Source organism: Mobula hypostoma, chromosome 9 (genome assembly GCF_963921235.1).
Source record: "Mobula hypostoma chromosome 9, sMobHyp1.1, whole genome shotgun sequence".
In the NCBI taxonomy this organism is placed as follows: domain Eukaryota; kingdom Metazoa; phylum Chordata; class Chondrichthyes; order Myliobatiformes; family Myliobatidae; genus Mobula; species Mobula hypostoma.
This window is the reverse complement of record NC_086105.1, coordinates 30,590,870-30,603,075: the sequence shown is the minus strand read 5'-3', so window position 1 is coordinate 30,603,075 and position 12,206 is coordinate 30,590,870. Positions and strand designations below refer to the sequence as shown.

Here is a 12,206-nt window from a genome sequence, read left to right as displayed (position 1 = left end):
GGAGTGAGTGGGGAGGTTTTTTGTTTGGGTGACATGGGAGTGGGTGGGAAGGAGGTTATTGTTTGGGAGACATGGGAGAAGAGTTTATTATTTTGATGACATGGGAGTGGGTTCAAGCAGTTTGTTGTTTTGGTGATATGGGAATGGGTGGGGAGTTTATTGTTTGGAAGATAAGGGAGTAGGGGGAGTTTATTGCTTGGGTGACATGGGAGTAGGTGGGAAGGAGTTTTGTTTTGGTGGTATGGAAATGAGTGGGGAGTTTATTGTTTCAATGGCATGGGAGTGGGTGGGGGAAGTTTATTGTTTGGATGATATCAAACGGTGTGGAGTGGAGTGAAAGATCTCCACTCTTGAGGACGGTCCAGCCTGAGGGGGTAAGATGTGTATTATTTAAGAGGAAACGGGATCTATCTGGCCATTTTTGTCCATCTAGGATATGGAGGAAAGACACAGAATTTGTGCAATTGGACCGCTCTTGACTTTCCTTTATAGAACGATCTTCTGTGTCGTGTTGTAACATAACTGAATTCCCAGGCTCCTGACTTTATCATGTTATCAACGTCAACCATTCTCATCAGAAGTACTCTGCCTGAAGAAAATAGTTAGTTGTTGAACTTTACATTGGCTTATGCTGTGGATTTTCACTCCGAGCTGGATCAAAACCTCCCCATGCATGGGCCCCTTGCAGCCACAAAAGGAGAAAACTTTTATCCCATCAGTCTAACTCCGATCTGAGTTGAGAAGCATCATATCACTGAGTCAATGCATGTCATCTTCTTAAACAGTCTGAGCCTGTTGTGACTCACCTTCATCTGTTTGACAGCGTAGCGCATTGTCCCAAAAGGACCATCATTCAGTAGTTTCTTCCCAACCACTTTTGCCCGAATAACTGGAAAATAAAGAATAACAAAAGTTATCCCATTTCAAAAGTGCAAGTTTTTCAGGCCACATAAGACTTAGTTAAATCTGACAGTGTAAAGGTGGCACATAAACCTCAGTTTGACGTTTAAACTACTGTTGCAGCTCCTCTCTTTTTGTCTATTTTGCTCTCCACTGTTGAACTAGCAACGCAGGAGTTAAGTATCAGACAGGGTTGCCACTTTTAGATCTGCAGACATCGGAGGAGACAGGATGAGATTTGTTCCAGTAGTTGAAAGGAATGTAAGCACTGCAACTAGTCTGGCTTCAGGTACAGTTAATCAGGTGAGGCCGGAAACCCGGAAAAGTGCCAAGTTCTCAAGCAGAGCGGAAATGGGAGAAATTTATAATCACAGTCCTATACGACATGAAATTTGTTGTTTTGTGGCAGCAGTACAGTGCAAAGACAAAATTATCATAAATTACAGAATAAATATTGTTATAAAAGAAATAATGAAGTCGTTGCGAAAAGAAAACATTGACAGTTTTTGTCAGCAAATGCAGAAGGATTCTTCAAAAGGGAAATATGAAGCTCAAGAACGAGTTACTAATGTGAGTAAGTGAAGGATGACCCAAGGCACTTTCAGAACCGATGAGACAAAAAATCTGTTTCTTGATTGATATCCATAAATTCTCCTTTTTGATATTAGGACAACTACTTTCGAGAAGAAAACATTATCTCACTGAAAAGCTTCGAATGTACCTTTGTAGCATTTATAGATTCAAGTACCTTCCTTAGGACTATTCAGCTATTCTCCCTATCTTTCATATCATACCCCTCCCTCCTGCATCCCAGAAACTATGTGTACTGGCAGCTCCCGATCTTCATTCCGAGGAAATGCAGCAAGATTATACACGCCGGTACCAGTTCAGTCTAACAACAGCACTGTGCTTAAGCCGGCTTTAAGCTCTGTGATTGTGAAGCTTTGTCTCAGGGAAGGTGTGTGACTTCCACTGGGGCTTCTGTGTATTTAGTCTATAGCCCACCACTGCACCCGCCCCTGAGCACAAGTGCACTTTTGTTCCACACCAGCCAAGCTGCAGCATGCAGGAGCTGGGTGCAGTGTACCAGATGGGGACAAGAATGTAGGAAAAACATCAGCGGCAATTCACATTGTTCTCCATCTTGCTCCAAGGATTTGGCTTAGTTTTTAAAAAGCAGTTTCTGGTCAGCCTAGTTTTGAGTGTCTTAAGGAGAACAAAAGTCTGATTGTGTAACAGACCTGACAAGGTCAATGCTTTGGAAGTGGTTAATACGGAAATCTGCTTTGGCACGGCCTCATTAACAGTGTTGTGGCGCCTATTTATGATCACTTATTTTACAATGCCAGAGTGGAATGTCACACATACTCAGACTGCCTCCTTCCCCCCGCCCCCTTCCCATAGCTGCTGATGTCTTCGAGTCTGATCTTTGTAGTAATAAAGCAAATTTTGTTCCAGTGGAAAACCCAGTAACATATGAATTTCAGCTTCTGACAAGGATCTTAGGTTTAGCACAAAACAAATCAGTTTTTATTTATTCTGCTGTGCAGCCAAGACACAGATGTAGATAAGTGATTTTAAAATTCCAAATGACTATTGCTTGTTTTGTCAACGAGTAAATGCAACAGAAATAAAATTGTGACCGCACCCCCCCCCCCACTTTCAGCCACCCATTTGACAATCAAAACCTGACTGGGGCAACATTCAGATATATGACCTGCCTAAGAAAAAGAAATATGCAGGAAGCAATGTAAATAATCAAAATCGAGTTAAAAACTTCGAGGTTTGACCCATGTGCGATCATGTTCCCCAGACCTGGCCTGCCAGCTGGTTCAGCCTTGGGAGCAGAATAATTGTCTTTGGACATTGAGAACAGGATTGCACATTAATGGCATCAGTTGAATGGCCTGTCTGCTGTGGGTGACACTACATGTGTTTCAGGTACTCAAAGATCCAAAAAAAAGTCTGTGATATGAGGACATCACAAAGTGCTTTACAGTTAATAAAGTTCTTTAGATGTGCAGAAACATAAGAAATTACAATGTGTGCATAATTGTCCCCAGCAGATAGATGGGTGATTATGACCAGAACATTGTTCTAAGACATCTTCAATAAAGTTTATATTTTGTCTAGGATAATATTCTGTGATGTACTTTGTATCCAGCAGAGAACAGAAGATATTGACAATGCTGCACTCCTTTAGTACTGCACTGGAATTTAGAATCTATGTTCACCCTGGAACATGTGTGATCAGAGATGTGAGAAAAAGACAAGTGTATTATTCTCAGCTGATATAAACTCAGGGAATTTCTGGAAAAATATAGGTAATAGTGAAGAATGAAATCAGATTATCTCAGTGGAAATGGAGCTTAAGACTTAACTGTCCTCTACATCACGTGTTCTACTTTCCAGCCATTTCACCCAGCAATAGTGTTTTGTCACTAAAACACATATATGTATTTTACAAAATATGGAAACATTATTAATTTTTTATTTCAAAAAGTCATCTATTGTTCTCAGGAATGGCTCTGTGAATCTTTTTTTTAGAAAAGTTCATTCTGCAAACTTCTCTCTCACAAAAGTATACTTTATGATCTCTGCTATGAATGGTATGGGGGAACTGGCAGAAAATACGTAAGACGTGTGTGGCTCCTACAGTGGTTGAAGAGGCAAACTGGGAACAAAAAATGCTTCTTAGGTACAAAGTAGAGTGATGAATTAGAAATGTTAATTCATCTGAGAGATTGCAATGATCTGAAAGGCCCCTACGCTAAATTCAGTTCTTTCAAAGGCTAATAAGCTGCATAACCTCATACTGATAAGTGGTGTTGAATAAACTTTTAAAAAATGGTTTGAGACCTATTTATATCCCCTTCACTGATTAGCCAGGTTCCCTGCGGTTCACCTAGTTACCGGGACTCGTTGCCATTAATTCTCAATTGTAAACATGTCTGCAATCTACCCGACCAGTAATTCCCTTTTATTGGCACCTCCTGTGTATTAGCGCTTGCCCTCTCTGAAAGGCTATATATGGAAACGTACAAACATACTGCCCCTTGTTAAAGTTGCATTTTAAATAATTTGGCCCATTTCCATCAGCCTGTGTCTGGATCTAGATAAACAGAGTATTTAGAACATTTATAGAAATGAACAGTTTTAATTTGTCACAATCTTATTTCCATTTCCGGAGCAACATGTACGAGGATTTCCACTCTTGCAATCAAAGCTCTGTAGTTTTGATGGCTATGTATTAAATCAAATTATTAGTAGTTAACTAGTAGCTACCCCTGAGTACAGCTGGGTTTCATAACTATTTATCTGAATTCACATTGATTTTTAATAAGGATTCAGTGTTAATTGTAACCAAATGTTGATTGACAACAAGGAAGTGTGGTGCTGGTAAAGACTAAAACACTCAGATTTTTTGTAGTGACTAGAAAATTTCATTTACAAAAGTAAATGAATGGTTAGTGTGCCTGGACGTACTCACTGAGGGCCATGTATATCCAGGTTCAAAGTTCAGGGAAAAGGGAGAGCATTCCCAGACATTCCTGGGAGAAAGACATGTTCCTATAATGGATGGATACAGGCTGAGAAAGTAATGTCCTGCCCTCCTTTTGCAGATGATGGCACTAGTTTGAACATTTCAGTGTCAGGTTTTGTATGAAGAAATGATGTTTTACCTTCCTGCTGAACTGAAGATTCCAAGGATTTCCAAGCAATTAAGTCCATAATTTATAGATAACGTTTTTCTTTAGGCTCTAGTCAGAAGTTTGTTAATGAGAACACACTAAGGCTAGACACTTTCCCTGATTTATTAGGTTGTTAACTATACCAAGAAGTGCCTGTTAAACAAACATGAGTGAAAATAATTGCAGGTGGATAACTGCAGTGTGCTTTGAGTTCAGTATCTAGCTTTGCGTGGATAATGCTGTAACCTAATTTGCCCTTTAAAAGTATACTTACACCTTAAACTTGGTTTAACATCTTTACAATTACTATTGTACAGCACACACAACAGCCATTCCAAACTGTGACCAACCATTGAGTGAAACCATTCCATTTTCAACCCTTTGAAAGAGCACACATTTGCCTTTATTTGTACATATTGTAGATTCCAGTTAATTGGGACACATTGAGACCAATACATTTGGCCCAATTAAGCAGCTGCCTAATTAGCCAAAGTTTCATGGGAGTAGTTAAAAGGTAAAAAAAAGACAAACTATCTAATAACTAAGTAACAAATTATGCTTTTAAACGAAATACAGAACAAATTAGAACACTGACAATACTACTACAGTAATAAAACAATAGTTCCTAATAGGTATCGACAGAGGAGTTCATTCATGTTTTTTGATTGATGATAAATGAACGAAATCAGTGCAGATTCCTTGTGTAGATAATGATATGCCTTCATACAATGCTATTGATGATTGCGTTTTCCAAATCTTCATTTTCATTATCGCATTCAAGATGATTGTTGATACCTTCAAATTCTTCGTAGGACCTAACTTGTTGAAGCAGTGAAATAGTTTCCTTTTCACTTCCAGCTGTTTCTGGCATCTCCAGGCCTGAAGGCTTGAAACAGCAATGAGCAAACAGTTCTGAATTGTCTTACTGCTTATTTTTTGCCGACTATCAGTGACAAAAATCACCGCGTTTTGAACATAAGCATGCAAGTGGCACTATTTAAAAGCTGTTCGCTCTAAGCATGGTGTAATGTCTAGCGACCACAAAACTGCACACAACTGGTGCTTATTAGAAACTGTTCGGAAACAGTCTCCAGTATCAATGAGTCTGTATCGACAGAACTCAAAACTATGAAAGGTATAATCACTCTGATGAGATTGTACTTCAGACTCCTCTATAGCCGCTGAGACACTGAGGAACAGAAATGCAGGTAGATCAGCAAAAGGTGTAAAAAAAACAGCAGGTTTGTTGTAGTGGGTGACTTCAACTTCCTTAATGTAGACTGGCGCCACCTTAGTAGGGTGCAGTTGAGTGCTTGGTGTGCTGAGTCTATGATATGCCCCAGTGGGGGTAGAAGGGGACCTGCAGAGTGATGGTAGAGGGAATCTCTGATGTCAGATGATGGCTATGACTCTCTGCATTTGGCCACTGATGTCACTTGCTTAATCTGTGGGCAGCTCCCTCAAACTGAACACCCGATGTTACAGAGGGGGAATTTGCAGAATTGACTGGGTTGAGATTTGTCCTACCCCATGCCTGGATTGTTGCCAGTAATCCATCGGTTATCTTTCATGGTTGTGTTGTGACATTCAAAACAATCTTGTTGATTAGGGAGGACTGGCAGGCACACTTCAATGAGACACAGAGTGATAATTTGTGCAATGTTTCCATGGTGTATTCAGCTCAGAATTCTGCTCAATATTGATTATTTTTATCTTCTATTATAACCTCCAATCCCATTCTGAAATAGACATGTTGCTGTACATGATATAATAAGTTGACGAAGTGTTAGCTTCTCAAATCTGCACTGTACATGACGGGGTGACAGCTGCCTCCCTTAATACACTCTCCACTCAAAAGCTTTGATCTGCTTTTAGAACTGGAAATGATTAAAAAGGCATCACTGGCACCTTTGCAAATTTGGTACAGGCCCAGTTCCTGGAATAGCTGCATGATAAATGTACTTTGTAATTGAAAAGCTAGGTGAGGTTTTCTTTCTTCTAGTTTTCTATCCTCTTCCACTAAAGGGATAGAAAACTAGAAGAAAGAAAACCTCACCTTGTAGTTCCACCACAATTAGCCTCTATACTCCTGCCTCACTGATGGGCCAGTCATTGATCAAGCTATGTAAGTACCGGGACGCTGTTCAGCCGTGGGAAGGAGCTTGTCAAATCCTTCATTCACTCAACATTATTGCAGAAGTACTTGCAGCAGGAACAGTTCAGTATGGATGCCTGGATAATTTCCTTTGCACTCATTCACCTGTACTCAACAAAAACCAAAAGAGAAATCAAACCCATGTGTTTTCTGAATGGCAAACATTCTGCAGTTATCTTAGCTCTGGCTCATTTTAAGTGTATAGAATCATATGAAGTTTTGTGCAGGCAGGAAACTAACATGGGCATGTTGGTCTATTGACCATGTAGAAATCAACTGGATCTCTAAGGAGGCAAAGAATTGATACCTTTCCAAGCATTTTTATCAATAAATATGCTTCTTGGTTGCCTTTCTCCCACTTCTACCCTCACTTTACTAAGGCAGTGGTGTAATTGGTTCACTAATGGAGCTCATGACTGAACCCACAAAATAGTGGGTTCAAAGGAGAGCTCTCTGGAGAGCATCCTTGGTGCTGTGGTTCATTGGACTAATGTGTCAGTGGAGTTGGGATCATGGGTGTGGTTATTCTTACTCTTTCTTCCACAGCTTCCAGCGATAGACAAGAGATCCTCTTCTCATCCTTCAGGAGCCTCATCTGCTTCATTAAACTTTACACACTGCCTTGCAGCAGGAGTGGAGGTCACAGTCTTGTCTCTTCACGTGGCCCACACTGCAGAGATTGAAGCTTCCCAGTGGCGGTTTTGATGGCTACTGGAATGAAGTGGTTAAGGAATGAGCACCGATTGGGAGTGAGTTGGCCGGCTGTCATGCAGAGAGGACATAACCATTGGTAGAATGCTGGATCATGTGGAATGCAATATGAAGAGCTTGATGTGGCAGCCTTGATCCCCTTTAGTAGTTTACTACTATACCTTCTGAAAGTACTTTTGAAAGTAATTTGTGGGGGCATGGATAACTACAGGTGTACAAGGAGAGAGCTCTTGTCATTCAATAGCTTCCACTAAAACCTAACAAACTGAGGGCGAAGGGATGGATTTTGATGGCCAACAAGTGAATCAGATAGTGTACTGCTTTACTAGTCTGATTGGACATCTGTGGAAGATGAAGGACTGGTGCTAAAGGGAAGGAGGAGTCTAGATTTGGTCATTGTTATTACAGAAATACCCAGGAGAACCACCTTAGATACTATTAAACGTCCGACCAGAACTTCTTTGACTGGCTTCCAGCTGGAAAGAGCATTCTGGTCAAGAACAACAAATTATTGCCAGTGTGTCTGCTCTTTGATTGATGCGATAAAGCTAGATGTGGGGGGGGGGGCAAGGAAACAGTGTTATCACAATTATACTGATATCAGGGATAGGAGTTTACTTATAGTATTAGACGGGAGACATGAAGATTCCCCCAGTAATCTCTACTGACAGAAAAGGAATTTAGTTTTGGCAATTCTTTGCAGTTGTAACCATGGAGATGCTGAATTGTGACAAACTTTGCTTATTCTTTGCCTTACACCAACATTGTGACAGGAATTGGGAGCCAGGCAGTAGAGGTGGAATTGAGGCTGACTGGGATAGCCTTCCAAATAGACAAGGAGATCCACTAGCATTCCGGATAATTAATAAACAAGCAACGTTCCAACAGCTGAATAAATACTGCGTTGCTGGCTACATAGGCAACACATGACTTTGCACACACTGGGATTACGTAGGGGTTAACGTTAAGGTGTACAAGAGACAGATCACTTCTGTTCGTGTGGCTGAAGTATAGTGGTTCAGCATAGTTTCTCAAATGATGGGGGTGGGGGGTTGGTTTAGTTATTTGGCACTACCCGCAGCACCTGCCTGGCTGCATTTCAAAACACATAATTGCAATGATCTCATCTGCATGAGGGATAGAGAGATTACTGTGGCATTTCCTGCTGTGGGTCATACTTCACATTTAGTGCCCAGGCATTCCATGGTTCATTTAGGACAGACAAATAAACAAGCCATAATGGACCTTATGCCAGAACACAAATGCGTCTGTCACCTGAACAACCTTGAGCTTTTAGGGTTTCTGTTGAATCGTTAAAACAATTTGATCTTTCCACAGCCGATTTGAGCAACAGGTGTGACTCACAGCATAAGTGGGAAAATTAAATGGAAGGAAATGAGAGGCTCCTTGTCAACAATAACATGAGGCGTCCATGTGGCCCAGGCTAAGGTCTCCATCCCCATTCCCAAATCACAGGGACTTTTGTCTCTTAGGTAAAGCTGGTTTATGCCAGCTTCCACCTGAACCCAGGCTGTCATTTTCAGAACTGAGTCTTAGCCATAATTCTTGCCAGTCAGAGTTGTGCATTTCTCTGGAGACAGAAAATTGAGCCATCATACATCAGCTCCAAATGGATCATGAAGGGGCCCATTGGGAAACTGCTACAATGGAGCCACCATATGAAGAGAGGTCAGAATCTGCCTTGAGGAGGAAGAGGCCCTCCTCATTGAAGGTCTTAGTGGTAAGGTACTGCTGTATTAAGTAACTGGATAAATGGCTGAGTTCTAAACCCACTAAGGAATTAAATTCACATAATTCAACAAATATGGAATTTAGAAACTGCTTGAATTAAAGCTGTAGCCATAAAACCACCAGGTTGTTGTAGAAACCAATTGGATTAAAAATGCTTTTCAGGGAAGGAAATTTGCGACCCTTAACTTGTTTGACCTACAGTATGTGTCACTCTAAATCTATCATATAGTTGTCTCTAATCTGCCTTAGTTCAAGGACAACTAGGGATGGGCAATAGATTAACAGTAATATTCACCCCTGAACATAAGATAAACACAGGACTGTATCTTGATATCTCAGAGTTTTGGTCTCCCCTTGAATGGAGTCCATCTCAGCCTACCACCTCCCCCACCTCATCGAGTCCCATGTAAAATTCATCTGTCACATGAAGGCAGCTCTCCCATTTGTGCTAACGAGTTGCTTCTGAGGACATAGACTCTGCTCTCACACGATGCTGCTGCTTTCATAGAGTCGAACAGCCCTTCAATCCGCTGGGTCTACTACCCGTCAATTGACCATTTATAATCAGCCATTTTATGCTCCCCTCACCTATCCTCACACGCCCCATCCCAGTTTCCACCACTCACCTGCACACTCGGGCTAACTTACAATTGCCAATTAACCTACCAACCAGCTCTTCTTTGGGATGCGGAACGAAATGGACATTCGGAGGAAACCTATATGGTCACAGCGAGAAGCTGCAAACTCTGCTCTGCCAGTTTCGGTACTGTTGCACCCTTCCACTCAACTTGGGTGAGCAGCTGCCAGTCCTACTTCTGTCTCAAAAGTTTCCATGCACAGCAGAACTAATTATTAACCAAAAGCAGGCTGGAAAAGAGGCAGTTCCTGATAGAAATGGAAGGAGAATAGGGGAGTTGCTATGTAAATTTGATAAGAATGTTGAGCGGACTGTAAGGTGCTTGCATTAGTAATACAGCATAATCACATTATTCAAACTTTATAAAAGCACTAGAAACTACTGCATTGCAGGAAACAGTTCCACGGAGTGGAAAAGCTAACTAGATACGCAATATGCCAAGCAGTAAAAACTCAGCATTGCTGCTATCGACATGGAGAATAACAAGAGCTGGTGAATGCTGGGAAGCAGAGTACATCACTAAGCACTGAACCCCAAATGCACTTAAAAGAAAATTGCACTTAATTATGGGTTCCGCTTTCTAAGATCCACTTTTGATCGATGAAAATGGAGTCCTGATGTGGTGCAGTGCCCATCAGGATTGCAAGTTCTCTCTCAGCTCATGAAAATTTCCTTGCACTCACTCAGTAGATAGAAATAAAGAAGGCCACTTGGCCATCTTATAACATATTCAAATGTTGGCACTTATTACGAGACAGTTCCTGTGGCCTGGTGGGGTTTTGAGTGACAATATACTGTTTTTCTTTAAAGAAAGAGAGGAGCCCTTGGCTATACTTTTCCAATAAAAATGAGTTAAATTTTGTGGGTGTAGTCCAGTAGCAATATCAGCAATACAGACTTTGTGTCATGAGTCTGCAGCTGGAATGAGAAGCTGGAATTAATGTGAAAGCCTGGGGTGGTAGACAGCAGCCATCCAAAATCCATATTAAGTCAGCAGCTGTATGAGAACAGATGCACTGTAACACTTACCAGCTCTATCTGCTTCCTTTCAGTCCTTTGCACAGACTTTGATCTCTGATCATTTTTATTTGATGCCAGTTTTTCATTATTCGGACTCTCTTCAACGTGCCTTAGGTTATCTCAGACATTTGCTTACCCAGGTCACAGGTTAGGAGAAATAGCTTTTCAGAGCCTCTCAATATAATGTTCCAGAGCATACATACCACACAACTAACAATAACCATTGCCATTTCCACTTTTTTACCTGCACTGCACGCCCTGAATTTCATTGTTTTAAATAAATGACATACATTACTTTAAATGATGGAGGGCTTTCCTTTTCTCTGCCAAGAGATACCCGAAGTTAGCTGACAAACTGTTTGAATATATTTATTATGTATTGTCAACATTATAGTTTAACTTGCAAATCACAAACCTAATACAAACAATATGAATTTCTTGGCAGTATTGAATCTTAAAAATTCCCGCGTTTTGTATTTCTGTAACTATTTGTGGCCCAGAACACTCAGCAGTTACATTAAGAATATCCATAGCTTTATAGCTGCTTAGTATGACCAAAAGTGCTTCCATAAATATATTAGTTGTTCATTATCTTTTTGATTTAAAGTCACGTTGACCCAGTAGGTCACAATGATTTCCATGGTGACAATACATTGGGAAATACAGTGATTTACATACTCAGACAATATCAAAAACCTTGATTCTGTTCATTTGAGCAAAACTCCATGCTTTGTTTCACTTTTGAAATACTTCCAGTCTGTGGTTTAGAGAGTTTTCGAGTTTATCCCCCTTAGGTCAACTCTGTTGAATAATATAATGGGAAATTTATCACAGAGAATCCCAGAAGAATTATTTGGAATCTACTTGTAACACTGGTTATAATATAATAAATCCCCTCATATTGAAGATAAAAATAAAACATTGAAAGAGGTAAATTATAACTAAGTTTCCTCTCTTGTACTGGTGATCAGCAATTTTTCTTTCCCCCATATATAGCAAATAACTTCAAAGAGATGGACATTTGACTGCCTGGTGGAAATTCATTCCAATCTTGCAGCTGTTAAAGTTGACTTTTAACTAACCTGCCAAAAGCTTGTCCAGGCTGCTTGCTTTTATATAAAAATTACCAGCTACACAATCTGATTCTATAACCACAAAAAACTGCAAGGCGTCTCTCCATCCTCTTTGCTTTCCATAGGGTTTTATTGGGGGGGGGGTTGGGTTGAAAGGCAGGGGGAGAACAGTAGAAGTTAGGAAATACCAACTTGCGATGGCGGAAACTATTCAGAAGTCTCTTTGGGGTTTTGTGGGATGCAGAACAGATTTTGTGTCCAAAATG

At 40.6% G+C, this 12,206-nt stretch overlaps 2 protein-coding genes across 6 annotated transcripts in view; one reads left to right on the top strand and one right to left on the bottom strand.

Annotated features, from left to right (window-relative positions):
* LOC134351601 (synapsin-3-like) overlaps positions 1 to 12,206 on the top strand; it is a 337,761-nt gene that overhangs the window by 229,876 nt on the left and 95,679 nt on the right. The gene's annotated exons all lie outside the window — the stretch shown is intronic.
* The window catches only part of LOC134351600 (metalloproteinase inhibitor 3-like), a 32,061-nt gene that overhangs the window by 10,619 nt on the left and 9,236 nt on the right, over positions 1 to 12,206 (bottom strand). For both annotated transcript variants that reach the window (XM_063057965.1, XM_063057966.1), the window contains exon 2: positions 807 to 889. In XM_063057965.1, the coding sequence (XP_062914035.1) occupies positions 807 to 889 (83 nt within the window). The remainder of the gene's footprint in view (positions 1 to 806; positions 890 to 12,206) is intronic.